The sequence below is a fragment of the Phacochoerus africanus genome, chromosome 7 (assembly GCF_016906955.1).
Source record: "Phacochoerus africanus isolate WHEZ1 chromosome 7, ROS_Pafr_v1, whole genome shotgun sequence".
NCBI lineage: Eukaryota > Metazoa > Chordata > Mammalia > Artiodactyla > Suidae > Phacochoerus > Phacochoerus africanus.
Genome location: NC_062550.1, coordinates 6,642,065 through 6,669,521, shown reverse-complemented (window position 1 = coordinate 6,669,521; position 27,457 = coordinate 6,642,065). Strand labels below are relative to the sequence as shown.

General features: G+C 56.4%; 2 protein-coding genes across 8 annotated transcripts; both read right to left on the bottom strand.

The window, feature by feature from the left end:
- Nucleotides 1–1,001: 1,001 nt before the first annotated feature.
- Nucleotides 1,002–4,578, bottom strand: TNFRSF13C (TNF receptor superfamily member 13C). Of its 2 annotated transcripts, none has more exons than XM_047786120.1 (3): nt 4,352–4,578; nt 3,763–4,002; nt 1,002–3,225 (listed from the first exon to the last, which is right to left on the bottom strand). In XM_047786120.1, the coding sequence occupies exons 1-3, from the start codon at nt 4,485–4,487 to the stop codon at nt 3,044–3,046; spliced, it is 558 nt and encodes a 185-aa protein (XP_047642076.1). In that variant the 5' UTR covers nt 4,488–4,578; the 3' UTR covers nt 1,002–3,043. The 2 variants fall into 2 exon arrangements, with proteins under 2 accessions (XP_047642076.1, XP_047642075.1); XM_047786119.1 differs by having other exon boundaries at nt 3,763–4,005; nt 4,352–4,577.
- A 9,495-nt stretch (nt 4,579–14,073) lies between these two features.
- Nucleotides 14,074–27,191, bottom strand: CENPM (centromere protein M). Of its 6 annotated transcripts, none has more exons than XM_047786112.1 (6): nt 27,044–27,191; nt 26,409–26,488; nt 22,812–22,904; nt 20,011–20,090; nt 17,524–17,615; nt 14,074–15,088 (listed from the first exon to the last, which is right to left on the bottom strand). In XM_047786112.1, exons 1-6 carry the CDS (start codon nt 27,098–27,100, stop codon nt 14,948–14,950), a joined length of 543 nt encoding a protein of 180 aa, XP_047642068.1. In that variant the 5' UTR covers nt 27,101–27,191; the 3' UTR covers nt 14,074–14,947. The 6 variants fall into 6 exon arrangements, with proteins under 6 accessions (XP_047642068.1, XP_047642074.1, XP_047642072.1 ...); XM_047786118.1 differs by lacking the exon at nt 27,044–27,191 and adding an exon at nt 26,969–27,037; XM_047786116.1 differs by lacking the exon at nt 27,044–27,191 and adding an exon at nt 26,621–26,794.
- Nucleotides 27,192–27,457: the final 266 nt, after the last annotated feature.

The following is a 27,457-nucleotide window of genomic DNA, read 5'->3' as shown; positions in this document are numbered from 1 at the left end:
CGGGGACTGCGGGGAAACCTGACCCTTGATCAGGAAAAACTGGCCAGAAACAGGCCAGAGAACAGGGCCTGCGTCCCTCAGTTGCCAACCCGACAGGCAGTTCCTCCAGTCTGTCCTGCATCCCTGTTACTGCAGAAAGAGACCAGTCAGGAGGGAAGCAGTGATGGAGGAGTGATGAAAACAAAGAGGAAAGCCTGGACTCAGTGCCTGGAGTCTGCCGCTCCCAAGGAGAACACCTGGGCCAGTGACTGACCACCCTCCGGGCAGGCAGGTGTCCGGGTCTAAGCCAGCTCCATCGCTGCTTATTGCATCTTGAGCCAGATCCCTTCCCCTCTCTGGGCCTCTTCTCGCCTATCTGCAAGATGGGTCATATAATCCCTGCTCATGCAGGTAAACCGGTCCAGATTTTTAGGAAAGCAATTTGACCAACAGAGGCCTTAAAAAAGGTCAAGGCTGGAGTTCCCTTCATGGCTCAGCGGTTAACAAACCCGACTAGGATTCATGAGGACTCAGGTTCGATCCCTGGCCTCGCTCAGTGGGTTAAGGGTCCGGTGTTGCCATGAGCTGTTGGTGTGGGTTGCAGATGTGGCTTGGATCTGGCGTTGCTGTGGCTATGGCGCAGGTCGGTGACTGGGAACCTCCATATGCTGCAGGTGTTGCCCTAAAAAGCAAAGCAAAGCAAAAAAAAAAAAAAAAAAAAGGTCAAGGCCTGTGGCTGAAATTACTCTCCTTCTGGGAAACAGACTCAGGCAAAGATTTATGTTTAAAGAGGTGCTACTGCCTCAGTTACAATAGCAGAGGTCGAAAACACTCAAGTGGAAAAGTTTACAAATGAAAACTTTGGTTTAAAGACAAAATTCAGCAAATATGATAGTCAAGATATGAATTTCCATGTATAGAATGATTACTCAACCCTGGTGTTCTGAATCTGGGGTGACTTCCCAGAAGACTCCACCCTGGACTACCATCCTGAACTTTCCAAAGTGTCTACAAAACACATCTCAACTTTTTGTTCTTTTAATAAAAGTCATTTTTTAAAAAAGCAAACACAAGTACCCACTCCCCTCCTCCTGTTGTGAAGACCAAATACATTCACTTCCAGAAGATTCTTTAGAAAGCAAGGCCAGGATGGAGGGCTAGAAAATGGAGGCCTCTGGGAGGTGGGGCTTTTTTAGGGGAGACGGACCCCATTCTTGTCCACCCATCCCCTGGCCTCTGCTCCTGGTTCCTCCCCAGGGAACTGCCCTCTGCGATTTGCTGGATGAGGCCCCCTCTCTGGGCCTCAGTTTTCTCATCTGCAAAATGGAGGGGGAGTGTGTGCTCTCTCGAGTTCCCTCCCAGTCCTTCTGGGAGAGCCACGGGCCAGGAGGAGAGCTTTGTATCCCCCTCCCCCCATTTTTCTTAAAAGGAAACTGAGACCAGACCAGGGGTTCAGTGGGCACACAGTGGTGCCCGAGGTTTGCATGTCTGGGCCCCAGGGGGGTTTCACCCACTTGTTTCACCTCCAGGCGCCCCCACCCCCAGCTGCGGTGGAAAAGATGGGGTGGGAGACAGGCATGGCTGGGAACAACTCAGACTCCTCCCCAACCCTGAGATGGAGAGAAGGGGAAAGATGGGCCCATTCTGGGCCTGCCTCCCACTGTCCTGCCCGTTGCGCCCACCCTGACCTCACCCCAGCCACCTGGCAGCCAGGGAGCGGGGGACATCTGAGCCGGGTTCAGGAGGGAGAGGTGGTCCTCGAGGCTGCAAATGCTGCTGACTGCTGACTCTTCTGAGCTGGGAAAGGGGTGGGCAGGCAAGGTGGGTATCTGCTGGGCAGCTCTGATAGGCAGGTCAGGGAGAGGCGGGCAGAAAGCATCGGATGCGCAGAACAGAACAGGGTCAAGGACCTACAAGTGGAACAAACTGGTACCCAGGGTCCCATCTTCTGACTCCCCGTCCAGTGCCCCTTCCGGGGGTGCTAAACTGTGACAAGTTCCATGGCACTGTCCAGGGTGAAGTCCGGGTCAACTGTTTCTAACTCTGTGTAGGAGGGCCAGCAGGAGAGTCAGTGGCCAGCTGAGTTCACAGTGTGGTCCAGAACTGGAAGAGATGGTCTCAGCTCCACTCTCCAGGGCAAGGGGCACCAGTGTCCGAGGAACAGTTCCACTGGGATGATGGGTGACTGCAGGGAGCTGGCACAGAATGGCCAAGTGACCTGAGCACTTGAGGAGGACAGGCCACAGAAGGGAGCTCAAGGGATATCAGGTCCAGCTGGTTCAAGGCTACAGGCCTGCCCTGGCCTCTGAACAAAAGAGCCTCCTGCAGGTCTTGGGCCCTGCCCTGTGTACAGCTCAGAGTGCTCTAGAGGCGGCTAGGACTCCAGGTGGTCTCTGATGGAGAGGCCTGCCAGGGTACCTTCGGTGTGAATTTGCAGTCCAGCCCCAGAAGCTGTAGACTTCCTCCCAAGTGTGAGCCTGGGGTTCTGGAAGCGGCCACCAGGGTAAAGTTGGCATCGTAAGTTCTAGCAGGTTGGGTCAAACTCAGGGCTGACCCTAGGGTACAGGTACCAAAGAATCAGGACAATCCAGGCTATTTCTTAGAATTACCTTGTGCGAAATCCCAAAGGGTCAGTTGGTTACTCATTGCTGTCATTGGCATCAGTTTAAAAGCAGAACGACTCTGAGAGCAAGTATTAAAGAAATACAACATACAGCCACAAATTCGGCATCCTCCCACTTGATCCTTCTCCTAGCTAGACTCATTTTGGCTGATGGTGGCTTCCCCATGCTTAAAGAAAAACGCCTACTCAGGGTGCCCAACCCCTCAAAGGCACATAGCTCAGGCTTTGAGGGCTGCCAAAGATAGTCTGATTTTAAGCCAAATGTGAACACGCCATAGGATCCTATGTAGTCCGAACCCTGTGTCTGCAGTGCCTATAGTTCTGCAGGATGAGCCCGGGAGCAGCTTGACTCTCAGTAAAGAAGCAGGTGGGACGAGGGGAGAGGAGCCGAATTCAACCTCCAAGCCTCTGCCTGAGGGCAGCCTCCTGTCCCCTCCATCGCTACTGCTGCTCAGGGCCGGCCGTCTTGGTGGTCACCAGCTCAGTGGAACCCAGCTCCGTGGCTGGCACAGGGACGCTGTGGGCAGGTGGGGTGGTGGCTGGGTCTTCGCTGGGTGGAAGCCAGATGGGAGCAGTGGCATCCAGGGTTCCAGGAGAGGGGACGATGTCATTATCCAGGGGCCCTGGTTGGGGGGTGGGGGGGTGAAGGGTCAGGATTGGGTTACAGCCTTCCGCCATCCCGTTTCTGGAACCTCCCCGGAGAGAGAGAGCCCTCCGACTTCTGAGAGAAGTCAGGCGAGGAAGCCCCTAGGCGGCGGTGGGGAGGGGGAGGGTGGCACATGATGGGCCCTCGGGACCGGAAGTGCTGGGAGGGTTTGCGCAGTGGCAGTGCTGACACTGGGAGAGGAGGCGTGGGGGTCAGTCTGGCCTTCCAGGAGCGAGGGCAGGGCGACCCCTCCCTCCCCCGGGTCCCCAGCCCGCGTCTTCCTCACTCAGGCGCTCACCAGGCCGGGACCCTGGGCAGGGCCGCTGCTCCCCGCTCAGCCTGAGATCTCAGACGGCGCCCCTCGCCGCCCCCTCCATCTGCCTGGCTTCAGACCCCCTTCCCAGGGCCCCTAGCCCGCTAGGGCCATGTGTCCCCTCCGACGGCCCCCGTCCCCCAGGGCCGGACCTTCCCGGACTGGGCAGTGCCTCTCGGTTCTTCTAGACGGGGAACGTACCGTCCTGGTCTCCGTCCAGGGCTTCCGGGGCCTCCGGGGCAGCCGAGGCGCGGGGCCGTTGCCTGCGGCGCCTCCAGCTCACCAGGCCCAGCAGGACCAGGGCCAGCGCCAGGCCCAGCAGCGCGGGGGCGCCCAGGAGCAGCGCCGGGAGCGGCAGCGCGGCCTCGGCCTCGGCGGCCCCGGGCCCCACCGACTCCTGCGGCTGCAGCGCCGTCCCGGGAGCCAGGCTGCTCGGGCCGCCTGCTGGAGGGGACGGAGAGGGAGGTCAGGGGGCAGAGGGGAGGGAAGAGAGGGTAGGGGAAGGTCGGAGGGAGGCGAGGCTGGGACGGGAGGGGAGGGACAGCCGGGGGCGGGGGGGAGGAGCAGGAGGGGCCACGGCCACGCGCAGGCTCCAGCCCGCAGCCCGCATGGCTGAGCCACTCAGGCTCCAGCCCACGGTCCCCCGTTAACTGATGCCCCAGCCCGGGTCCTGGGCAGGTGCGGGCCATGCTTGCGGCTCTGGCGGGGCGCGAGCCTCGGTGGCAGGACCCTCCTTCCCTCCACCAGGGCTGCCCCGGCGCTCCAACGGCCAGAGCCGGGCAACGCTTACCCGGTCCAGGATCGGGCGTGCGGAGGAGGCTGCAGGCCACGCAGTTGCGCACCAGCAAGTCGAAGCACTGGGTCTGCAGGCACTGCGTGGGGACCGGCCCGTCCCTGCCCCTCAGACTCCTCGCCCTTCGCCTCATGCTGCCAAAGCCCAGGCCTGTCTGCACACCCTGCCGGGACAGAGTCTAGCCTCTGCTGCCCCACGGGGAAGAAACCGGGAGGGGCCGCCACCCACTCCGCCCCGCCCCGCCCTCCTGCCTGCTGGGGTGGGACGGGGTGGGACCACTCTTAGCCAGGGCCTCAGCACCCCAGACCTTCTATCTGTGGTTCCTCCATTCAGCCACTCAACCATCACCCCCAGACAACCACGGGGCGGGCTCCCTGCTGGGCACTGGGACAAGGCTGGGGCTCAGACAAGGGCCCGCCCTTGGGGAGCAGAGGATGGGTCCCTGAAGAGGACACAGACCTGGGGGAGGCCTCTTCTGCCCTGCCCCCCAAGGCCAGCCCATAGGCCCAGGTGCTCCCCACTAGCCATCACCCCCCAGCTGCCTCCTCTGGGAAGCCCTCCTGCCCTTCTCCCGCAGAGCTGGTCAGTTCATCGAAGACATCCTGAGGGCCCCCACATGGTACCAAGCCCCAGGGGACTCTCACACTGGTGGTGGCGATGGGGGAGACGACACCTCACAGCACGGCATCAGTGAAGGTGGTACCACAGGGGACGGGAAGGCTTTGTGGAGGAGATGATAAGGTGTTTGCTGAACTGAGGTTGCGGGGCGGGGGGGGGGGGGGGTGGCACCCAGGGTGAACAAGGGGCCTAGGGGCCAAATACGAAGGCCAGGGAATGCTGGAACCAGAGGGCCGGGCTGGGGCCTTAACTGGGAGAAGCTCGGATTCTGGCCAGAAGGGCACTTGAGAGCCATGCAGGGAGTGACACAGTCAGAACCGCTGGCTGGAGTGGAGGGCACAGACCGGGGGCAGCTCGGTCTCCAGATCCTAAGCAGGAGGGAGGCTCAGATCAACAGATGAGCAGACAGGCCCAGGCCCAGTAGGCACTAAGTGGGCAGCCCACCCACCCCGCCTCCTCCTCCCAGCGCTGTGTGTGTCCTGGCCTGCTCGCCTGTGTCTCTGTGGGGCCTCTTCTGTGTGTCTCCACTCACCAGTGTTTGGGAAAGCCCCACCTGTCTCTCACACTGAGTGTCAGGCGGACACTCAAGCCCCCTGGGCCTTCCTGGACTTTGGCTGCCCCCTCCCCCGGGGCAGGGGGCTGGCAGAGAGCCTCAGCATGGACCACGGGCTTAGAGCCTCATGGTGGGCCTGGCCAGACCCTGGGGCACTCAGGGCTGGGGGTGCACAGCGGAAGGACTAACGGTCCCTGGGGCAGGGAGGGGGCTTAGGGGCTGGAGTAGATCTTCAGCAGCTCAAAGGGGAGGGGAACCTTCTAGGCAGAGGGCAAAAGCAGGAGCTGGGAAAGTGGAAGCCGACTCTGGGGACAGGCCTGGCCCCTGCCTCCAGAGGTGCTGCCGAGGGAGAGAGACTGAGGCTGCAGCTAGGCGGGCCAGGCCGCAAGCCATAAGCCCTGGGCAGTGAGGAGCCCCAGGAGGTACCTGAGTGGGGGAGAGGGTCTGAGCTGTGCCTTCGAAGGGACACTCCCCCTGCTGTGGGGTTGGAGACAGGGTGAGTGGAGTAGCAAGGAGGCTCCCCCCATGACTCAGGGCCAGGGAGCAGCCAGCAGCTGTTTAGGAGGGAAGAGTGATGCTATGGCGTGAGGGGAGCAAGGCCGGCCCCCAGGTTTCTGGCTCCGGGGACACGAGGACTCACACAGAACCCCGAGCCGGCTGGCCTTGAGCCGCCCTGGCCCACTGCCTCTCCGTCCCCTGCCCACGGGCCAGCAACTCCGTAGCAGGAAGGTGTAGGCGGTGGGGCAACTGCAAAGGAGAAGTGGGTCCAGGGCGGTGGGTGTGGGTGTGAGTGGGGGTGTGTGGTGAGGGGGTGGGGGAGCCAGGGGCCTGCCAGGAGCCAAGGCAGGGAAGGGCCTCCTTAGGGCAGAGGGGTGGGGGCAAGGCCTAAAGACTGGGCCCCCGTCCCCCCCCCCCATCGCTACTAGTGCTGTTCTCACCTGCAACCCTCAGGGTGGCAGGGCCCTTACCACGCATGAGGCATCTCTTCACCCCCCAGCCAGATGTTCAGGCCAAGTGGGCTGGGTCTTGGGACCCTGGAGGGGGAGCCTGTCCCCGGGAGAGGGGAGGCCACTCACAGGAGCCACCTCTATACCGGCCACCTGGAGGGAGAACCAGAGAGGCTCCACTTTCACCCTTACCAGTGCCTCCTAAGTGCCTGCACTGGGCAGTGCCAAGCACAGAGTGGGCAGCAGGATTGGTGTTGATGGTGTGTGGGGCACCTGACTCCAGACAGACCTTCCACTTGCACCTTCTAAATAGGGAAGTGGGGGGATGTTTCCGTCATGGCTCAGCCGTAACGAACCCAACCAGTATCCATGAGGATGAGGGTTTGATCCCTGGCCTCGCTCCGTGGGTTAAGGATGCAGCATTGCTGTAGCTGTGGGGGTAGGTCACAGACACGGCTCGGATCTGGTGTTGATGTGGCTGTGGTGTAGGTCACAGCTACAGCTCTGATTCGACCCCTGGGGACCCTCCATATGCTGCGGCTGTGGCCCTAAAAAGACTAAATAAATAAATAAGTAAATAATAAATAAATAAATAATAAATAGGGAAGGGGGGAGTGCTCGAATCTCCACTTCCACAGCTTAGCAGTGAAGAATAGAAATTTCACCCTCAGACCAATGTAGTAAAAGTCAGGTTATTCCTCAAGTTTTTTTTTTTTTGTCTTTTTAGGGCCACAACCGCAGCATATGGAGGTTCCCTAGCAGTCGAATCGGTGCTGTAGCTGTGGCCTATGCCACAGCCACATCAACGCCAGATCCAAGCCGTGTCTGTGACCTACCCCACAGCTCACAGCAACGGCGGATCCTTAACCCACGGAGCGAGGTCAGGGATCGAACCTGCACCCTCATGGATGCTGGTCAGGTTCATTAACCACTGAGCCATTCTTTTTTTTTTTTTTTAACATAGCTCCTTAAAAAAAGACACAACAAAAACCTTCATTATAGGTGATTTACAATGTTCCGTCCATTTCTGCTGTATGGCAAAGTGACCCAGTCATACATATATACACATACTTTTTTCCATATTATTTTCTATTATGTTCTAACCCAAGTGATTGGCTCTAGCTCCCTGTGCTGTACAGCAGGACCCCATGGCTGATCCATTCTAAAGGTAAGAGTTTGCATCTATCACCCCCAAACTTCCCGTCCATCCCCCTCCTCCCTCTCCCTCTTGGCAACCACAAGTGTGTTTTCCATTAACATAGCTCTTAGGTCAAGGTTATTAACTTTTTGGGGGGTGGGGAGCTGTGCCTGTGGCATGTAGAAGTTCCCGGGGCCAGGGATCAAACCTGCACCACGGCAGCGACCTGAGTCACTGCAGTGAAAATGCTGGATCCTTAAGCCACGTCACGACAGGGAATTCCCAAGTTTATTATTTTTCTAAACTTAAATCTACATCGCTTCTTTTTTCTGTTTTAGGGCCACACCCACGGCACATGGAGGTTCCCGGGCTACGGGTTGAATAGGAGTTGCAGCTGCCGGCCACAGCCACAGCAACTCGGGATCTTAGCTGGGTCTGTGACCTACACCACAGCTCACGGCAACACCGGATCCTTAACCCACTGAGCAAGGTCGGGGATCGAACCCGCATCCTCGTGGATGCTAGTCAGATTTGTTAACCACTGAGCCATGACGGGAACTCCTCTGTTACTTTTTGATTATGAGTTATGACTGAGAGAGAAATTAAAGTTTCAAAAATCAATGTGGTTCAAGCAGATGTTCCTCGTTCTTTCAAAAGTTTTTACTTGAGTTCCCGTCGTGGCTCAGTGAGTAGCGAATCCGACTAGGAGCCATGAGGTTGCGGGTTCGATCCCTGGCCTCACTCAGTGGGTTAAGGATCTGGCGTTGCTGTGAGCTGTGGTGTAGGTTGCAGATGTGGCTCAGATCCGCCGTTGCTGTGGCTCTGGTGTAGGCCGCTGGCTACAGCTCTGATTCAACCCCTAGCCTGGAAACCTCCAAATGCCACGGGAGCGGCCCAAGAAATGGCAAAAAGACCAAAAAAAAAAAAAAAAAAAAAAACAAACCCAGAAGTTTTTACTTTAAATCATTTGATATCATCAGCTCACATGTGCCCAAGTAGAAAAAAAAGGGCTTTGTTGCTGAAAACCTCTTCTAACTGAATTTATGTCTCAGTGTTCTCAAGTTTGTGTGCTTGGATGAGTTTTTTTTTTTTTTTTAAGATGATTAATTTAAGTCTGTCAGGGAAAAGGGAGTCTCCCTTGATCCGTGTCCCCAAAATACCCCACAAAACACCCTCCCGATGGCTCTGACACAGGTGCCAGCGTGACGTCAGTTTTTCAGTTGGGGAAATTGGGGCTCTTAGGGCCAAAGGGATGACCCAGCACCTACAAGGGGGCCGGGCTGGGGTCTGTGGCCAGCGGACCGTGAAGTGCGGCCTGTGTCCTTCATGCCTCAAGGACAATGTCGTGGAGGGAGGGCTGGTCCCCGGGGGCAGAGAGGCCCAGATCTGGATGTGAAAGTGCAGACACATGTGTTCTGTACCTAAAAGTTAGTTTTATTTGTCATTTTATGAGTAATACCCGGACACATTTTCATGAAAAGAACCCCAAGTACCACAGAGGTCTCTGATTAAGAAGGGACAGTTCTCTCTGTCCCCAGCGGGAGTCTGTTTTCACGCTGGAACCTTTCAGTCCAGTCTTATTTTATGCCTTTAAATTCCATATGTGCAGACAGAAAAACAGGTCTCGTGGGTCCCAGAGGGGCCTCAGGGTGTGACCTGTTCCTTCGTCTCTGCTCCTCCAGGCCCGTCCTAGGAGCTGGCTCTCTGGCTCCACCTGCTTTTGTCCCAGCGGCCGGGAGCCCCCGGAGCAGGGGTTCCCCTTGTCTTTCTCGTGTATTTAGCTCTGACGTACAGGACACTCCCAGAAAGTCCCCCTCACTGGGGACAGTGGGAAGGATGCAACGTTGGGCCTCTGGACACCGAGAGGGGGAGGGAGAGGCAGGGAGGTCTGTACAGAGTCCTGGGGAGGCCGGAGAGCCCCGGGTCCCTCTCCCCTGGAACTCAGGCTGCACAAGGGCAAGTCGTGCCCACCCAGGAGGCAGTTGTAAAATCCTTGTCCGGCTCTCCCAGGCCTCATCTGCTGATCCTCAAGCCCCTTCTTACACACTCATGCGCACGCACACACACACACACACACACACGTGCCGTCTAGCACTGTTCTGGCCAGGGCGGCCCCTGCACTTCTCTCACTGTGGCCCTGGGCTGGAGACAGGGCCCCTTCAAGTGCGGTGGGAAAGGAGACCTTGACCCTTGGCCTCACAGCCACAGGGAATGGAGTCCCCAGCTCCTGGGCCAGGCCTGCGGGGTGTAAGGTGGCGGGCAGGGGTGGCGAGGCTGGTGGGGAGGAGCAGGGAACCTCGCAGGGGCCATCCCTCCCCCAGGCATCATTCAGGGCACCACACAGGAGGGACACGGCGGCTGCCCTGAAGGCGCAGGCCGACCCCATGTGCAGACACCTCCATTCACTCACCAGATACCTTCTGAGACCTACTGTGCGTCAGACACCATTGTCCTAGGTTCTTAGGGAGACAGCAAGGAAGCACAGAGTCAAAACTCCAACACTAAAACCATGTACTAGGTGAGAAGGTGACAAGCGCTGGAGAGAAAAATTCAGGAGGGAAGGGTGGTAGGAGGGCCAGAGACTTGGGCAAGGCCCTGTGAGACCTTGGAAGAGACGGACAGACGTGTGAGCGACCCCCCGGGGATGTCTGCGGACGTGCAGGCAAGGCCCAGGGGTCGGCCCCGCAGCCTGGAGGATGGCGGCACGCAGCGTTCCCGCGCCCCACCTGCCTGGCCCTGCGCCCTGCATGTCACCTGCATCCCTCGCCTCCACCCTGCGGGGGGAGGTGACAACGTGATTCTTACTTTACAAAGAACAAAGCAGGCTCAGAAGGCAAAGGGATGAGCCAGGCAGCCACTCAGCCCCTGAGCGCTCCCATCCCTGCCCCCGCGACACAATAGCTGTAGGTCGATGACACTGGAGTTGGGGGGGGGGGCCTGGGTCCAGCTTAGAAGGGGACCAAGTACTGCCCCCACCCCCCCGGCCTGGCCTTGCAGGGCTATTATGCAGTCAGGCCAAGCAGCCACCAGATGTTAGCTCGCAGGGCCCCCAGATGTTGTCGGCATCGCCCAGATATAACAGGGGGACCAAGGAAGCCTGTCTCCTGTCCAGCTTGGGGGCACTGACTACTGCCCACTACCCTCCCTCCCAGAGCTGCTCCTCAGGGACCCCCTAGTCCACGGGGTCACACTCAGTTGGGACTCAGCAGATGTTGGGGGGGAGGTGCAGGACTGGGCAGCCCGCCACACCATCTCACTCAGCCTCTCCAAGGGTCTGAGAAGTCCCTTCACAAAGATTCTCTGCTTGCAGCTTTATGGCCCCAGGGGAGACTGAGGGAAGGGCTGCTAAGCCAGCAGGCTCCTTCTGGAAAAGGCCCCTCCGTGCTGGAGTCCTGCCAGGTAGACCTGGCCCAGAGCCGGGTGTGTGTGGGGGAGGCGAGCTGTGGCAGGGCTGCATCTCGAGAACCTCTGGCGCTCACCTCACCCACCACAACCCCGGGCACGACCAGCCATCCCTTGGGCCACCGTCTGAGGAGGGCGTAGCCGGGCAGGTGCGGTGTCAGGCACTTCAGTTTCTCTGAGCCTCACAAGAACCGCAGCAGACCATGTGGCTCAGAGACAGGAAGTGAGCAGCCCCAGGTCACACTGCATGTTGGCCGCAGACCCCAAGTCAGTGGGACTCAAGGGCCGGGTCCTTTCCCACTGCATCACTTCCCCTCTGCGGCCGGGCTGCCCTGCCGGAGCCACAGCTCAGCCTGCCCCTGCCTCTGCTCGCTGAGGGGTGGAGGAGACACAGGTGCCACGCTGCGGCACCCCCTCCTTGCGGGAGGCTCTGCTCCCCTGGGCAGGGCTGGGAAATAACAAGGCAGAACTGGGGCCAGAATGCGTGGGTCTGGGCGGCTTCCTACGGAGAATGCGAGCTCCTTGGGCCTCAGGGCACAAAAGAACCAGTGACCCTGATCAAGCCCTGCCCCGTCTGGCAGCCCCATGCCTCGTCCACACAGCCGGGGCCCCCAATACCCACTCCCTCCGCTGTGCCCTCGGAGCGCATGGACCCCGCGGCGCCCAGGCCCAGCTGAAGGGCAACTCCTCCAGGAGCCTCAGGCTGCAGCCACTCGGACCTGCAGCCCAGGGGGCCGAGCCCACCCTCAATAACCGCCTTCACCTGTGACCGTGGCCGGCCCGAGAAGTCTTACATTTGCTTCAAGCTGGTTTTTTTTGGCCACCCTGTGGCGTGTGGAGTTTCTGGACCAGGGGTCAGATCCAAGCCGCAGTTGTGACCTACACCGCAGCTGAGGCAATGCCAGATCCTTAACCCACTGTGCTGGGCTGGGGATCGAACCTGTGTCCCAGCGCTCCCAAGATACTGCTGTTCCTGTTGTGCCACAGAGGGAACTCCCATTTGCTCCAGATTTTATGTTTAAAATAAAGGCTTCTTGTTCTCAGTCCTCACAACCAGCTGGGAAGAAAGGCATCAGTTATCCTGACCCCATTCCACAGATGAGGAAACTGAGGCATGCCAAGGCTACGTGACCTGCCTGAGCTCGTGAGATCAGTACACAGCCAAGCGCCAGGCTCTCCTGTCTCCCTCCCTAGCACCAGGTACTAGTGCCGGGCACCACAGGGGCATAAAGACTGGCCTTCCTTCCATCACTTCCCATGGTCACAAGTGTCTCCTGGACAATGTCACCGGCCCCGCCGAGCTTGCTGGGACTGGCTGCAGTGACAGCACCGTGTGCCCCAACCCTGGCACTTGGAAGGCTCCCAGAGCCTCGGCTGGAGAACGTGGTGCCATTTCTCTTGTTAAATGGCAGCAGGTGGCGAAGAAAATGTGGCAGAGAGACCAGAGCGGGGACAGGGAGAGAGCGTGCCCTGTGCTGGCTGGGGGAGAGGAGGCGGGGAGGCAGAGGACCCCGCTTCTCTCCAGCCCAAAATGACAAGGCCAGAAGAGGTAGGCGGGCTGTGCCCACACCGCTGCCCTCGCAGCCTGGGACATCATGCTCCCTCAGCCCCTGCCCTCCACCGGCCCTGGCTCTGCCCTGCAGCCCTGCCCTTTATGGTCCAGGCTCCTGAGGGGCTGACAATGCTGGTTTCCGGGAGCGCCGGACCCACCAACCTCAGCGCAGCTGGCCACCCCTCCCAAATGCCGAGGGACGTCTTGGTGGATCCTCGTGTTCGGAGCCCCAGGCCTGGACCATCCTCCTCCTGGGGTGGCGGGTGCTCCTCTGCTCACCATCCTCCCCTCCGCGAAGCCTCCCTGTGCCAGTGGGGCCCCGAAGGTGGGAGCCACGTTTGAAGAGACCGCCCTTCCAGATGCTTTGTCTGGCACCAGGCCTGTGTGTCCACCGTTTCCGTGCCCTCGGCTCAGGGCCGGCCCAGCAGAGAGGCCCAAACCTCTGTTCAGGGATCAGGCGCAGGAGAGAACAAGCCGAGAGAAATGGCAGAGACCTGAGGCTAGTAGCTGGCTCTGCCGCCGATGAGCTACGTGACTGCGCCTGCGCCTCTGATGACCACGATCTGTTTCATCAGCTGAAATGGGGCAGCACGGTCGGCCTCACAGGTCTGCTGGGAGGGCGGCAGGCATGAACGTGAGCTCTGCAAAGTGTGAAGCTCCGCCAGGCTCGGGTGTCACCTGGGACCTGAACCAGAATCTCTGCATCTGGGGTTCTCGGGGGCCCCGGGGGCTGCTGGAGGCCAGCCAGGTGTCTGCAAACCTTACTGAGCACTCGGGGTGGGGCGATGAGCCAGGTCTGGAAGGAACCCAAGGAGGAGAGAAAGGTGGGCCCCACTCTCACGGCACCTGCCCCAGTGAAGGGCATGGGCTGCGGCTGCCACAGTGACGTCAGTGCAGAGGCCCCGTGGTGCTGGCACGGCCCAGGGCATCCTGCAGGGACAGTCCCGGGTCCTGAGGACAGAGGGCACAAGCTGGGTGGAGGTGGGAGGGCGCTGTCACACTCCAAGGGAGCCAGGACCTGGCTGTCTTCCCGAGGCCTCTCCCAGCAGTCCTCTTCAGCCCCAAAGCGCCCTGTGTGGGCCCAGCTGGCGACAGGGGACCCACAGGAGACCAGGCCTGGCTACCAGGGTCTCTGGAATGTAACCCAGTACTTCCAAAAATTCTTTTTTATTTTTTTTCTATTACTTTTTTTTTTTTTGGCTGCACCCGTGGCATGTGGAAGTTCCCAGGCCAGGGACCGAATCCGTGCTGTGGTTGAAGCCTGCACCACGGCTGTGGCAACACCGGATCCTTAACCCGATGCACAAGGGAATCCCCACCAATTCCCATTAGACCCAAAGGAGAAGGAAGGCAATAGTCATTGCATAATCTCTTGCTGTCAACCCAGAAACCAGCCCCCCGGCCAGACTCTCTCACTTAATTCTCACCAATTTAAGAAGTCACAGTCTAATTCCTGGATTGTGTCAGTTTTTGAAACTAGCTCTGCGTGATTTCAAATAATAGTCCAAATTACTGTTCACTTGGTGCTCACCTGGCGCTGTGCAAGCTTTAATATGTTTATTACAAAATACATCCAGCACGCAACAAGCATGCGGTAAAACCACCCGGGCGCATCACCCGCACTATTTCATTCAACCCTTACAACACGGCAAGGAAGCAGAACGACCTCCATTTTCCACCTGGGGAAACTGAGGCTCCAGGAGGCAACAAGCAGGCCCTGTAGGGATGACAAGGCCAGAGTTCCCTCTGGGGCGCAACAAGATTGGTGGCAGTGTCTTGGGAGTGCTGGGACGCGGGTTCGATCCCTGGGCTGGCACAGTGGGTTAAGGATTCGGCATTGTTGCAGCTGTGGCCTAGGTCTCAACAGCAGCTCAGATCTGATCCCTGGCCTGGGAGCTCCATGTGCCACAGGGCAGCCAAAAAAGAAAAAAAAAAGGTGGGCGGGGGCTGGCAGGGCCAGGATGTGGAGTCGGATTGGGCCCCGAGAGTCCAAGCTCTCACTGCCTGACTTGTAATTGTTCTGAGTCAGTTTTCTCATCTGCAGAATCAAAGTGGTGGATGAGACCAGTGATTTTCAAACTTTTTTTAGCCACAGATCCTTTGTTCAGATGAAGTCTTAAGCAGATGTAACACGTCAGGTGGACGAGGACCCGGGGCTCTGCTGGGGTGAGGATGGGATGGGCGGCTGGAGTGCCGCCAGCTGGGCTTCCCCCGACCCCTGCAACCCCAGTTCTCCCACTGGAGCTGGAGCACAGAGACCCCGGGCCCTGAGGGGGACTGCCTGTGACCTGGGTCTCTCAAGCCCTGGCTGGTCTTCGGCAGCAGTGAATGTTTACTGAGCCGGACCAAGCGGTGGGGAGGGGCAGCCCGAGGGTGGTGGCCCTCACAGGTCCTCCAGGGAGGGGTTCTCGGAGCTCCTCAGCAGGGACAGCAGGTTCAGGGCCGAGACGCCGGGCACGTGGCCCGCGCAGATCTGCAGCATGCGGACCAGGCGCTGTGCCATGGTGGCTCGGAAGTCTTCTATCTGCAGAGGACGAGCAGAGAAGACGGTGAGGCTCCCCTGGCTGCCAGAGGGGGCTGGGGGGACAGCTGTCCACGCCACACCTCACCTCAGCTTCCAAACCCTCCAAACACCCTCCGGGGACACTAGAGACCGTGACCCCTGCTCCGGAAGAAATGAAGGCCCAGCAGCAGGGCTGGCGAGGTTAGGTCAACTGCCCAGAGACACATAGGGCTGGCAGAACTGGGGTTTGAACCAGGGCCAGTCCCAGCTGATGCCCGGGTAGCAGAGGCCCCAGGGGCTCCCTCACCTGGGAGGGAGAGGAGGGGCGGACAGAGAGGGGTCCTCACCGGGCGGAGGGCGGTTCCCATAGCAGGGCCTCCGAGGGCTGTGGGCCCCAGGGCTGTGTGGCTCGGTAGGGGCAGCAAGGCTGTGCCAGGGCCTGGCACCAGTTCGTGCGGGCAAACCAGACGCTCCATGAATGTTTGCTGAAGAGCAAACACTGATGCTCAGATGCCCTTCCGTGACCTCCAGGGGGCGCCAGAGCACCTCCTCCTTCCCCTGCTCCCTCTCTAACGCGGGAAGGGGGCCCCCTAACCAGTCACCTGAGCTAGGGACTAGGCGTCCTCAAGTCCTCCTGCCCTTACCTTATCACCTGTCACCCGTGACGTGCCCCAAAAGGGAAAACGCAGGTATGAGGAGTGCCGACTAGGTGCTTGGGGAGAGAGAGTGCCAGGTCTGATGGCTGGAAACAGAAGGTCGGCCACAGACGTTTTTGGAGAGATGGTCTCAGGCTGGAGGATGAGCCCTGACCGGGTGCAGCCTGCCACCTCTCGGCCACACGCAGAATGGCATGCTCATTGCAAAGGGGACCAGCCACCGCACTTGGTCCTGGAGCAGGGGTTACCCTGTGCTCCTTTAGAGCCAAAAAAAGGAAGGCTGGAGGGGTGGGGGGCGTGACAGCCCACAGTCAGCCCGCGAAGACAGGATGGGCTCAGCTCGCGGATGAGCTCGGCTCTTCTGCCGACTTACTAGCCCTGAGACTGTGACCCGCCGCCTCTTCTGCTGTGAGGAAAGCCTGGCAGTGGCAGGCCCTTCAGGCACGCCCTGGGCCTCTCTGTGAAATCGGAGTGGTGGTCTAGTCGGGGTTCTGGAGGGACTAGGGAGCACACGTGTGTGACAGGGCAGGGCGGGCACTTGATGGATGCACTGAGCGAGGAGATGCAGGGCGGCTCTGATGCGAGCTGCCCCGTCCTCAGAGGATCCAGCAACGTCTGCCGTGTCTGATGCTGACACGCAGATTCTGCTTAATGCCGCTCACATCTTCTGCCAACACTCATGAGGCTACATTTCACTCGGGGATTAGAGAGGACAAGAAGGAACTTTTTGGAGTTCCTGCTGTGGTGCAGGGGGTTAAGGATCCAGTGTTGTCACTGAACTTGGGTCGCTGCTGTGGCATAGGTTCGATCCCTGAGAATTTCCACATGCTACAGGCACGACCGAAAAAAAAAAAAAAAAAACCCCAACGTAATTGTTTTCTCGCTCAAGTCCACAAACCCCCTGAATTCTTCCCCCTTCAGCCCAGAGGGGTCCACAGCCCTCTGAGCAGGAAGCCCTGATCTGGATGCAGGTGAGGGACCACATGCCGACTCAGTCCCCTCGGTACCTCACTCTGCCTTTGGGAACAGGTGCAAGACCCAGAACAGAGCAGGAACGCAAATCTTTAAGACGAACCTCCAATAAACAGGCTCCAAAACCAACTGAGCAGGCCTGGTGCACGGGGGGTGGGGGCAGCCCAGGCCCTGGGAACCCTCAGCAGACTTCCCCGAGGGAGCAGCATCAACTTCTCCTGAGGCCCCTTTAGCAAAAAGTCATCAGGACCCATACTGCAGAGAGGCTGAACAGCAAAATTCACCAGCAGAATAAATTTGCTTTGTTCCCCACCCAGGTAGGTGTCACCTCGTGAGAAACACCAACAGAGCAAGTCAGGGCAGAACCAACACCATGTATCCATCCAGCCACCTGCCCACCACCCACCCCTGCTGGACCCCCTGCCCCGGGCTGGGACCGGACAAGGTCTGCGATCCAGGGAAGAAAGGAGTCGACAAGAGACCTGGCCTCACGGCACGTACTCCGCAGCAGGAATGAGGCATTAATGTGGATCCACAGATCCACATACAAGACTTAGGGACGCGTCAAGAGAGCAAAGCAAAAGCAAGAGGTGAAGGCGCCTGGCGTCCGAGAGCAGCTCCAGAAGCCGCAGAGCGTCGCCCTACTTTGCATGTGTGCTCCCCGAGGCTCACGGTGACCTGCCGAGGGCAGTGAGTGGGAAAGCCAGGATTCCTGTCTCCACACCAGGGGCCCCTTCATTTGGGTACTTGGCGATCCCCCAAGAAGCATTCCCAGTGGGCCCCCTGCGCGTGACGGCCCCGCCCCACCTGCGCGATCAGGGGCCTCACCTCCAGGTCACAGAAGAGCAGGGGGCTCCGGTAGGTGTGGGCCAGCTTCACGACCGTGCTGCGGTGAATGCTGCAGTGGCTCTCCCGCCCGGCTGCAAAGAAGCCATGCCTGAGTTCCCGTCATGGCTCGGGGTAAAGAACCTGATGAGTACCCATGAGGACGCGGGTTCAATCCCTGGCCTTGCTCAGTGGGTTAAGGATCTGGCGTTGCCATGAGCTATGCTGTGAGTCGCAGATGCAGCTCGGATCCTGTGTGGCTGTGGCTGTGGTATAGGCCAGGGGCTGCAGCTCCAATTCAACCCCTAACCTGGGAACCTCCATAGGCCGCAGGTGCGGCCCAAAACAAAAAGCCACCCCTGTCATCTCTGCCCGGATGGCTGCAGTGGGAAGCACTGGGCAAAGCAATTCACTTCCCCTCTCTGGGCCTCAGTTTCTTACGCGTCTCATCATGGGTGACAATCCCGTTCTCCTTGTTACCAGGGCAGCCAGGATGACCAAATCGGACGATGCGGCCGAAGGGGCCTGGAGAGGGTGCTGTGTGGACGCACACGAGCTCCTCGTCTAAGAAGTGAGGCAGTAACGGGTCTACTGCTCAGTTACTGGAGAGTCAATGAACGAACACACGGCCGTGACCTGGTGTCCCTGCGCTCAGCGGCGCTGAGAAGCATCTGGGCCGGGCCGCCCTGCAAGGAGCAGCGGGGAAGATAGCAGGGTGCCCTCTGCCAGCAGGGTGCCCTCTGCTGAGGCGGGCGTGGGAGGGGCGCCCCGAGGGCCCAGACGGCAGGGCTGGTCAGGAAGGCGGCCCTCAGGAGGCAGAAGATGGGGCTTGGCTGGGCCAAGAGGAGGAAGACGTGTGTGAGAAGCCCCGCGGTACAAGCAGGAGAGGCCCGGGCTCCAGAACACGGCCACCCAGCTGTGAATCCAGCTCAGCCGCACGCTCTTTAGCTGCGGGGCCTGGGCAGTTACCCAACCTCGTGAGCCCGGCCTCCTCAGCTGTAGAAGGGAGAAAACAGTACCGACCGCGCAGGGCCGCTGTGGACTAAGTGACATAAACGCAAGGTGCTGAGTGTCTGGCGCACATGAGGGCTCAGGACAGAGGACGCTGTTGTCGCCACTGTCCACACGGCTAGGACGCGGGACTTGTCCAGAGAACTCTAAGCTGAACCAAAGAACGGAAGAGGGATCGGACATGAGACTAGACAGGAAGGCAGGGGCCAGACTGCAAAATACTTTGTGCCTTTACAGGAGGTTGGGTTTTAGTTTATTTCATTTATTTTTGTCTTTTTGGGCTGCTCCAGGGACATATGGAGGTTTCTAGGCTAGGGGTCGAATCGGAGCTGTAGCCGCCGGCCTACGCCAGAGCCACAGCAACACAGGATCCGAGCCACGTCTGCGACCTACACCACAGCTCATGGCAACGCCGGATCCTTCACCCACTGAGCAAGGCCAGGGATCCAACCTGCAACCTCATGGTTCCTAGTCGGATTTGTTAACCACTGAGCCACCACGGGAACTCCTATTTTTGTCTTTTTGAGGGCCGCACCCACGGCATACAGAGGCTCCCAGGCTAGGGGTCCAACTGGAGCTGTAGCCACCGGCCTACACCACAGCCACAGCAATGCCAGATCCGAGCTGCGTCTGCAACCTACACCACAGCTCATGGCAACACCGGATCCTTAACTCACTGAGCGAGGCCCAGGATCGAAACTGCAACCTCATGGTTCCTAGTCGGATTCTTTAACCCACTGAGCCACGACGGGAACTCCAGGAGGTTGGATTTTACTCTGAAGGCCACAGAGAGCCACCAAGCACCGCTAAGCTATTACTTCAGCGGATTTAACTTGGCTGAATGATCAGTTCAGATTTGCTTTATAATGATCAACAACAGGTCAGACTCTAAAGCCCATGGTCTTTTCTTTTTTTTTCTTTCTTTTCATGAGGAATATGAAGGTTCTTGGGCCAGGGATCAAATCAGAGCTGCAGCTGCCGGCCTACACCCCAGCCATGGCCACACTGGAGCCAAGCCGCATCCGCAACCTATGCTGCAGCTTGAGGCAATGCTGGATCCTTCACCCACTGACCAAGGCCGGGGATGGAACCCGCATCCTCACGGACACTGTGTCAGGTTCTTAACCCACTGAGCCACAACGGGAACTCCTTATTTTACCGGAGCACAGGTGACTTACAGAGTTGTGTTTTCAGGTGCGCAGCAAAGTAAATCAGTTATCCATATTTGCACATCCTTTGCAGATTCTTTTCCCATATAGGTGACTACACAGTATCGAGTGGATTTCCCTGTGCTGTAGAGTTGGTCCTTGTTACCTGTCCTATTTTATACCCAGCAGTGGGTACATGTCCATCCCAACCCCCTCCCAAGCCCATGTTCTTTCTATCACCCGGGCTGCCTCAGCAGGGAGTCCATAGGCCCAGCGGCAGCTCGCCCTGGGTGGGGGGTGGGCAGCAGCAGGTGGCGGGGGGGACACTTACCGCCGGTGACAAGGAAGCTGACCTTCCCTAGGAAGAAGGCGGCGTCCACGTGGTGCAGGGACTCCTCTACATTCCGGAGGCTAGGGCGGCGGGGTGAGAAAACAGAGCAGAGGACAAAGCTCACAGCACAGAAAGCAGAGGCCCCCACACCTCGGACCCCAGAGAGGCCAGACAATGAGATGAGGGTGACAGGAAACAGCGCTAGAGGAATACTCTGTTGCTCCATTTCTTTTAAGACTACTTTAAAAAATTTTTTTTTTATCTCATAGTTGAGGTACAATGTTGTCAAATTCTGCTGTGGAGCAAAGTGACCCAGTTACACGTAGATAAAACTACTTTTAATGACAACGGGACTCAAGGTCATAAAATAATCGAATAGTAAACATGGGTGTGTTAAGTAAAAAAATAAAAGGTCCCGGAGTTCCCATCGTGGTGCAGTGGTTAACGAATCCGACTAGGAACCATGAGGTTGCGGGTTCGGTCCCTGCCCTTGCTCCGTGGGTTAACGATCCGGCGTTGCCGTGAGCTGTGGTGTAGGTTGCAGACGCGGCTCGGATCCCGCGTTGCTGTGGCTCTGGCGTAGGCCGGTGGCTATAGCTCCGATTCAACCCCTAGCCTGGGAACCTCCATATGCCGCGGGAGTGGCCCAAGAAATAGCAACAACAACAACAAAAGACAAAAAAATAAAAATAAAATAAAATAAAATAAAAGGTCCCCATTCTCAGCACCACCCTTTCAGTCCCAACTCCCCGGAGATAACTGTTGCCAACAGTCTGGGATGTGAGTCTCCCGGAATTTTTTTCATATGCAAATGCAGACAGTGATAGTATAAGCATCCGGTTGGGTCTACTTGGCTTCGACATCCTTGTCTCATTCCTTGCAATGACCACACAGTACCACAAACCCTCTTCCCTGCGATGGACATCTAGATGGCCTCCAGGGAGTTCCCGGCATGGCTCAGCGGAAGCGAATCTGACGAGCAGCCACGAGGACGCAGGTTCCATCCCTGGTGGCCTCGCTCAGTGGGTTAAGGATCCGGCGTCGCTGTGGCTGTGGTGCAGGCCGGTAGCTGTAGCTCTGATTTGACCCCCCCAGCCTGGGACTATCCATATGCTGCAGGTGTGACCCGAAAAAGACAAAATAAATAAACAAACGGCCTCCAGTTTTTCACCATTACGAAGAATGCTGCATGGGAGTTCCTGCTGTGGTGCAGTGTGACTGGCAGCGTCTCTGTGGTGCTAGGAGGCAGGTTTGATCCCCAGCTGGGCACAGTAGGTTAAAGGATCCGGTGTTGCCACAGCTGTGACCTAGGTCACAACTGCGGCTTGGATCTGATCCCCGGCCTGGGAACGCCACATGCCGTGGGGCAGCCAACAAAGAAAAAAAAAAGAAGGCTGCATGAACATTCTTTCCCACATATCCTTACACGTCCAGAAAATGTTTCTGTAGGACAGATGCTAGAACTGGAATGGCTGGGTCACCGTGTGTGTCTTTTTAAAATGTTGATAAATACAAATGTAATCCAATAAGATTACAGCAATTTTAAGTCATATCAGTGGTGTGAAAATACTCTTTTCTGCTAAACAAAGCACTCTGACCTCTTGGGTTGAGGCTTTTTCCTTCAGTGGTGTCCAGGTGGTGAAGGACTCTGCTGTCTCCTGGCCAAAACACCATCTCGGTCAGGTTTCGGCCAGAGTGAACAGGGCCTGAGGCAAAGAGCCACGAGGGCCCTGCCCCTAACTGTGGCTTTGGAGCAGGATCTTGCCAAAGCCGGGCCAGCATCCCTTCTAGTGAACAGAGAGAGCTCACCCAGACAACGGCCCTGCTGAGCCAGGACCCTCTGCCAAGCATAGCCGATCTCAGCCCTTTCTGGGCCCTGCCACGGGCCCAGGTTGCTGCTGACCGTCCCCAACTGGTCAGCTGCTGTGATCTGGACTTGATGCCATGTGGATCTGGCGTCTCTGCCCCTGGGTTCTCAGGTGATTCCCCCACCCCACCCCCTTAACCCCCACCTCACGGCCAGGTGATTGCCTTGGTCCCTGTGTGGGGTCCTGTCCTGCCCTTAGCCCGCTGTGCCCCAGGAGGGAGAGGGTACGCCTCCTCCTGTATGCCCCAGGCTGGCTGCAGTCCTGTCCCCAGGGTTGCCAGCACCATGGAGAGGCCAGGCCAGGCCAGGCCCTAAGCACCAACACGCTGCCACGGTCACAGCCCCACACCAGACTAAGCTGGGACCCTGCACAGGCCTTAACGGTCCTCCAGACGCACAGCGATCCTCCCGCTCTGTGCCCTAACCCTTCACCTGGAACATTCTGCTCACTTTCCTCGTTACTCGGCCAACTCCTCCTTATCTCTTGGGAGTCTGTTTGGATGTCACCTCCACTAGAAAGTCTACCTCGGCCTAAGCCCTGGGAGTCAGAGGTCTTGTGTGGGCTCTCACGGCCCAAGGCTTCCTTCTTTGACAGACGTATCCCAGGTAGCAGAACTGTCTGTTCAAAGGCCCAGGCAGGACGAGGAGCACCTTGAGGACAGGGACCTGTTTCATCCGTGTCTGTGGCCGCTGTCAGGGACACAGAGTAGGCTTCAGAGAGCACTGGCTAAATGACAGGTGACACTGCTGGGATTTGCCAGTGTCTTTGAAACATCTTGCGGGGCCTGCTGGCTCCTCGCTCCTCTCCAACTAGGTTCACCCCAGGCAGCCTCTGCTGCTGTCCTCATCTTCCCATCACAAGTGAGGCCACGTCCTGGCGCACCCCTCAGCCAGGTCTACAGAGCCCTGGCGGCCCCCGGTGCCCAGCTCTTACCTGTGCTTGCTGTGCAGGTTGATGACAAACACAATCAAGTCAATCCGGGGCCGAGTCACACTGGAGGGCAGGGGGAGGGAATTTGCCAAGTGGCTGTGAAACAAGAAATTGCAGGACTGGAGGAGTTCCTGTTGTGGCTCAGTGGTAATGAATCCCGACTAGTAGCCATGAGGACTCGGGTTTGATCCCTGGCCCCGCTTGGTGGGTTAAGGATCTGGTGTTGCCGAGAACTGAAGTGTAGGTCAAAGATTTGGCTCAGATCTGGCGTTGCTGTGATTATGGCGGAGGCTCCGATTTGACCCCTAGCCTAGGAACCTCCATATGTCACAGGTACGGCCCTAAATTAAAAAAAAAAAAAAAGAAATTATAGGACTGGAGTTCCCAGGTGGCATAGAGGCTTAAGGATCCAGCATTGTCACTTCTGTAGCATGGGTTTGATCCCAGACTCAGGAACTTCCACATGCCATGAGTGTAGCCAAGAAAGAAAAAAGGAAGGAAAAAAAAGTAGGCCGAAATTTGGGGTCTGTCAATGACCAGCTGTGTGACCTTGGGCAAGTCACCCCCATCATTCTTTTTTTTTTTTTTTTTTGCTTTTTAGGGCCACATTCATGGCATATGGAGGTTCCTAGGTTAGGGGTCGAACTGGAGCTGCAGCTGTTGGCCGATGCCACAGCCATAGCAATTCGGGATCCAAGCTGCATCTTCCACCTACATCACAGCTTATGGCAATGCCGGATCCTTAACCCACTGAGTGAGGCCAGGGATCGAACCTGAGTCCTCATGGATCCTAGCTGGGTTCATTAACCGCCGAGTCATGAAGGGAACTCCCCCTCCCCATCATTCTTATCTGGACTCAGTCTCAGGTTGTCAAATATCCACTCGGAGAATGTTTTTGAATCCTCTACTTCTGCCAATTTCCACATATTATCTCTATTTCTTATCTGCCCTCTCCCTTCAGCTTATAATTCAAGTATACCAAAAAAGCGTAAAAAGCTCCAAAGTTAAAAAAAAAAAAACAACCACATATACCCTTAAGAGTTCAGTTACCTAGAAGTTACTACCATTAAAGTTAGAGTATTTCTCTAAACATCTCTCCAGGTACATAATGTAAATGCATTCAGACACTAAATACAGTAGATATAATCTAAAAATAATATAATAGTATTGATTTTATTTGAATTTAACAGAAGTAAATTAAAGTAGAACTGAAAAAAAGATGGACTTTAGATAAATTATATTTTTTTCTCTCTTTTTTTTTTCTTTTTAGGTCTGTGCCATATGGAGTCATATGGAGGTTCCCAGGCTAGGAGGTGAACTGGAACTGGAGCTGCCAGCCTACACCGCAGCCACAGAAAGGCCAGATCTGAGCTGCATCTGTGACCTACACTGTAGCTTGTGGCAACGCCGGATCCTTAACCTACTGAGCAAGGCCAGGGATCAAACCCGCAATCTTTGTGGATACTAGTCAAATTCTTAACCCACTGAGCCACAACAGGAGCTCCCTGGATAAATTACTTTTTAACCACAAGAAATTATTTCCTGAAAGAACCCAATTTTAAAAGATTATGAAAAAATTAGTAGGTTATCATTTTTAATTGTATGTTTTAATTTCATCTATATTGGATTTTTTCTCTCTTAAGAAAAGAGAGAAAATTAACATTCTTATAATTTATCCTACCATTTGGACAAGACTTATCAATGTACATTTATATTGCTACTATTACTGTTGTTGTTATATACATTTATATTTTGCTCTAACCATAACTTTGGGCTTCGGCTGATGAAGGCAGCTTCAGCTGCCACTCTAGAACATTGCTGGTTGCCATGGGAGCAGAAAAGGGTACTGAGGAGTGTCTCTCACGGGCAATTAAATACTTGAGCAATTAAGAGACAATCATTTTCTTGCTCACAACTCATTGGCCAGAATCAGTCACAGGGTTCCAATAACCATAAAAGGTCAAAAAGTGCAACCCTGGGAGTTCGCTTTGTAGCTCAGTGGTGACAAACCCGACTAGTACCCATGAGGATCCTGGTTAGATTCCCAGCCTTGCTCTGTGGGTTAAAGGATCCGGCGTTGCTGTGAGCTATGGTGTAGGTCAAAGATGAGGCTTGGATCTGGCATTGCTGTGGCTATGGCATAGACCAGTGGCTGCAGGTCTGATTGGACCCCTAGCCTGGGAACTTCCACATGCCACAGGTGTGGCCCTAAAAAAAAAGGTGCAATTCTGCTTCCTGCCAAATGCTCCAAATAGCAGAGAACTGGAAATATCTGGCAATGGAATGAACAGATGACTTTATGGGTGGTTTGCTTTTCCTGCCTAAAAGTCTGAAGAGTTATTTACTCTTGAGGTTCAATGACTTAGGTAAGATATAACTTGCAGGAAGTGTTCTGTATCCACCTTTCCTGCAATAAGATATACGTACCCTGGGAATAGTTTTCTTCTATTACACTTTGAACTCTTTTGCTGTGACCTTCTCAAATCTTTCGTCTTTGTAAATAATTAAGTTTTCAACCAAGTCTTCTCTACTCCTTGTTGTTTCTATACATTTATTAGATAGATCTTATATGGTATTCTTTTTGATCTTTTTTTGCCCTTAGCTCTGAAACCTCTCTTTTCCTCTCATTCTGTTGTGTTATCACTTGGCTTTGAATGCGTCTTTTAAAAATCCGCATTCTTATTAAATGTCTCAGTGGCAAAAAGCACTCAAAAAGACTTGTTCTCCTCTTTCCAGAGGGGTTTCCTCTTCCGATTTTTGCATGCCATGTGACTTGCTCTTTTTTGGCAATGGTTTCCATGACACTTCTTTCCGTCTTGCTCAAGGTAGGCAACTGTGCCCATATTTTCCATTTACTCTGATGCTAATTAAACTACTTTTGTTTTTAATCCTTTCCTATTTCTGAGCTATGGGTTTGAGGTTTGTGGTTATGTGTTTGATGTTCTACAGCCTAAGAGCCTGGCAAGATAGGCAGAGCACAGATGGACCTATGAACAATCTTTATTTCAAGGGGAAGGTTATGTTCTCTTCTTATTCTAACTAGTAAGGGGGCATTTCCAATTCCCATACAGGAAATACCCTCTAGATCTGGATCATTCTCCTTCAGTATAGAGCCCTGGAGCTATCTTTCTATCAGGAGAATAACACCCACATATATTCAGTCACTTGACTCCCCTCAGCAGCTGTTTCTACGCCTTTTCATTTAGAAAAAGGAAACAAAATAAACTTTTTCAGTCAGCTCTTCTCCAAATCTGGGGGTTGTGTGAGCATCTACTTGGTACCACGTACTGCTCAAGGCACTGGGAGCGAACGTCAAAGTCCCTGTCCTCAAGGGGGCTGACCTTGGGGTCCCTCAGGGTGGCAGACTGTTAACAAGTAAACAAACCAGTGAACAAGGAAATTTCTTACGGTGCCAAGTGCTAGAGGAAAGTAGAACAAGTGTGTGACAGAGAGTGGTGTAGGATACCTTAAACGGGGCCAGATCACGCGTTAGGGCGCCCAGAGGTTGGCGCCCGCCTCTCTGGCGGTCCCCTCACCCCCACCTCGCTCTCCCTCGCGCCCAGGTCAGCGATCGGACACCCCGGGCATAAGGTTACTTACACCTTCAGCTCCGAGGCACAGTCCTCCTTGAGCATCGAATCGGCCAGCTGCTGCAGAAGAGCATCCTCTGTGCCCACCAGCTGCGCAGAGAGCAAAGGCGACGGACTGATACCAGGGCATAGCAGTCCCGCTAGAGGGCCTGGGGATCAGGCCACAGACTTAAGACAGCTGCACCCCAAGATTCCGGCTCCAGCACGCGAGGCGCCCTTTACCGAGACGGCTACAGAAGGCACGGGTGAGGATCAGAGGTTGGCACCTGCTCCTGTCCTGTCCGGTCTGCACTCACGACCTCTCCGGACCCTCCCTCGGATGGCCTCGTCTCTCCGGGAGGCCAGACCCCGCCACGCAGGAAAACCGAGTCTTGGACACCTCACACCCCGCACCCCGCCGCGCGCGGTCTCCCCGCCCATCCGTCCCACCAATCAGAAACTGGGAAAGAGTCTGCCGCGCACTTATTGGTGGGCACGTCCCTCGGCCTCAAGAGGACCGCTATTCCGATTGGTTCAGAGCGTGACTCTCCCGCCCACCACACCCCTGCCAGAATAGCCCGCGCCAGGCACCTCGGAGAGCTGGGAGAGCAGAGGCGCAGCTTAGGAGGAAGGACGGGCGGGGGAGTCGCGGCTGTTGACGCCTACCAATATGGTGGCCGTGTTCAGGCCCGGCAGCTTGTCCAGCGGCCGCAACACCGACATCGCAATGACAGGCGAACCGCCGCTCCCGCGGTGCGCGCCGGGCTTTCAAACCGCCCTATGTTCCGCCTCTTCTGCAGGACCAAGGGTCACGTGACACTTCCTGGGCAGGGCTTTGTGGGGGCAGGACGAGGCCTTCTTAAAGGAACCGCTACCTCCTTTTCTGAGGGGGACGCTCCAGCGCTGGCCCTGGGCACATAAAGCGCTCCCTGAGCGAGAGGACTTTTATTTCAGTCCTGGGAGAAAGAAGACATTCAGTGATTCATTCATTCATTTTCGTTCATTCATCCTGCATTTGTAGTACTCCTGATACCTTCCAAACCTGTCCTTCCCTCATCTTCTGCATCTCTATGGACTCCA

Coding starts and splice junctions, on each gene's coding strand:
- TNFRSF13C (XM_047786119.1), bottom strand. CDS start 4,487: ATGAGGCGAAGGGCGAGGAGTCTGAGGGGCAGGGACGGGCCGGTCCCC. Junction 4,006..4,351: donor CACGCCCGATCCTGGACCGG/GTAAGCGTTGCC, acceptor CGTCCCCTCCAG/CAGGCGGCCCGAGCAGCCTG. Junction 3,226..3,762: donor CCTGGACGGAGACCAGGACG/GTACGTTCCCCG, acceptor CCCCCCAACCAG/GGCCCCTGGATAATGACATC.
- CENPM (XM_047786112.1), bottom strand. CDS start 27,100: ATGTCGGTGTTGCGGCCGCTGGACAAGCTGCCGGGCCTGAACACGGCC. Junction 20,091..22,811: donor AACCTGCACAGCAAGCACAG/GTAAGAGCTGGG, acceptor CCGCCGCCCTAG/CCTCCGGAATGTAGAGGAGT. Junction 17,616..20,010: donor CAGCTTCCTTGTCACCGGCG/GTAAGTGTCCCC, acceptor GCTTCTTTGCAG/CCGGGCGGGAGAGCCACTGC.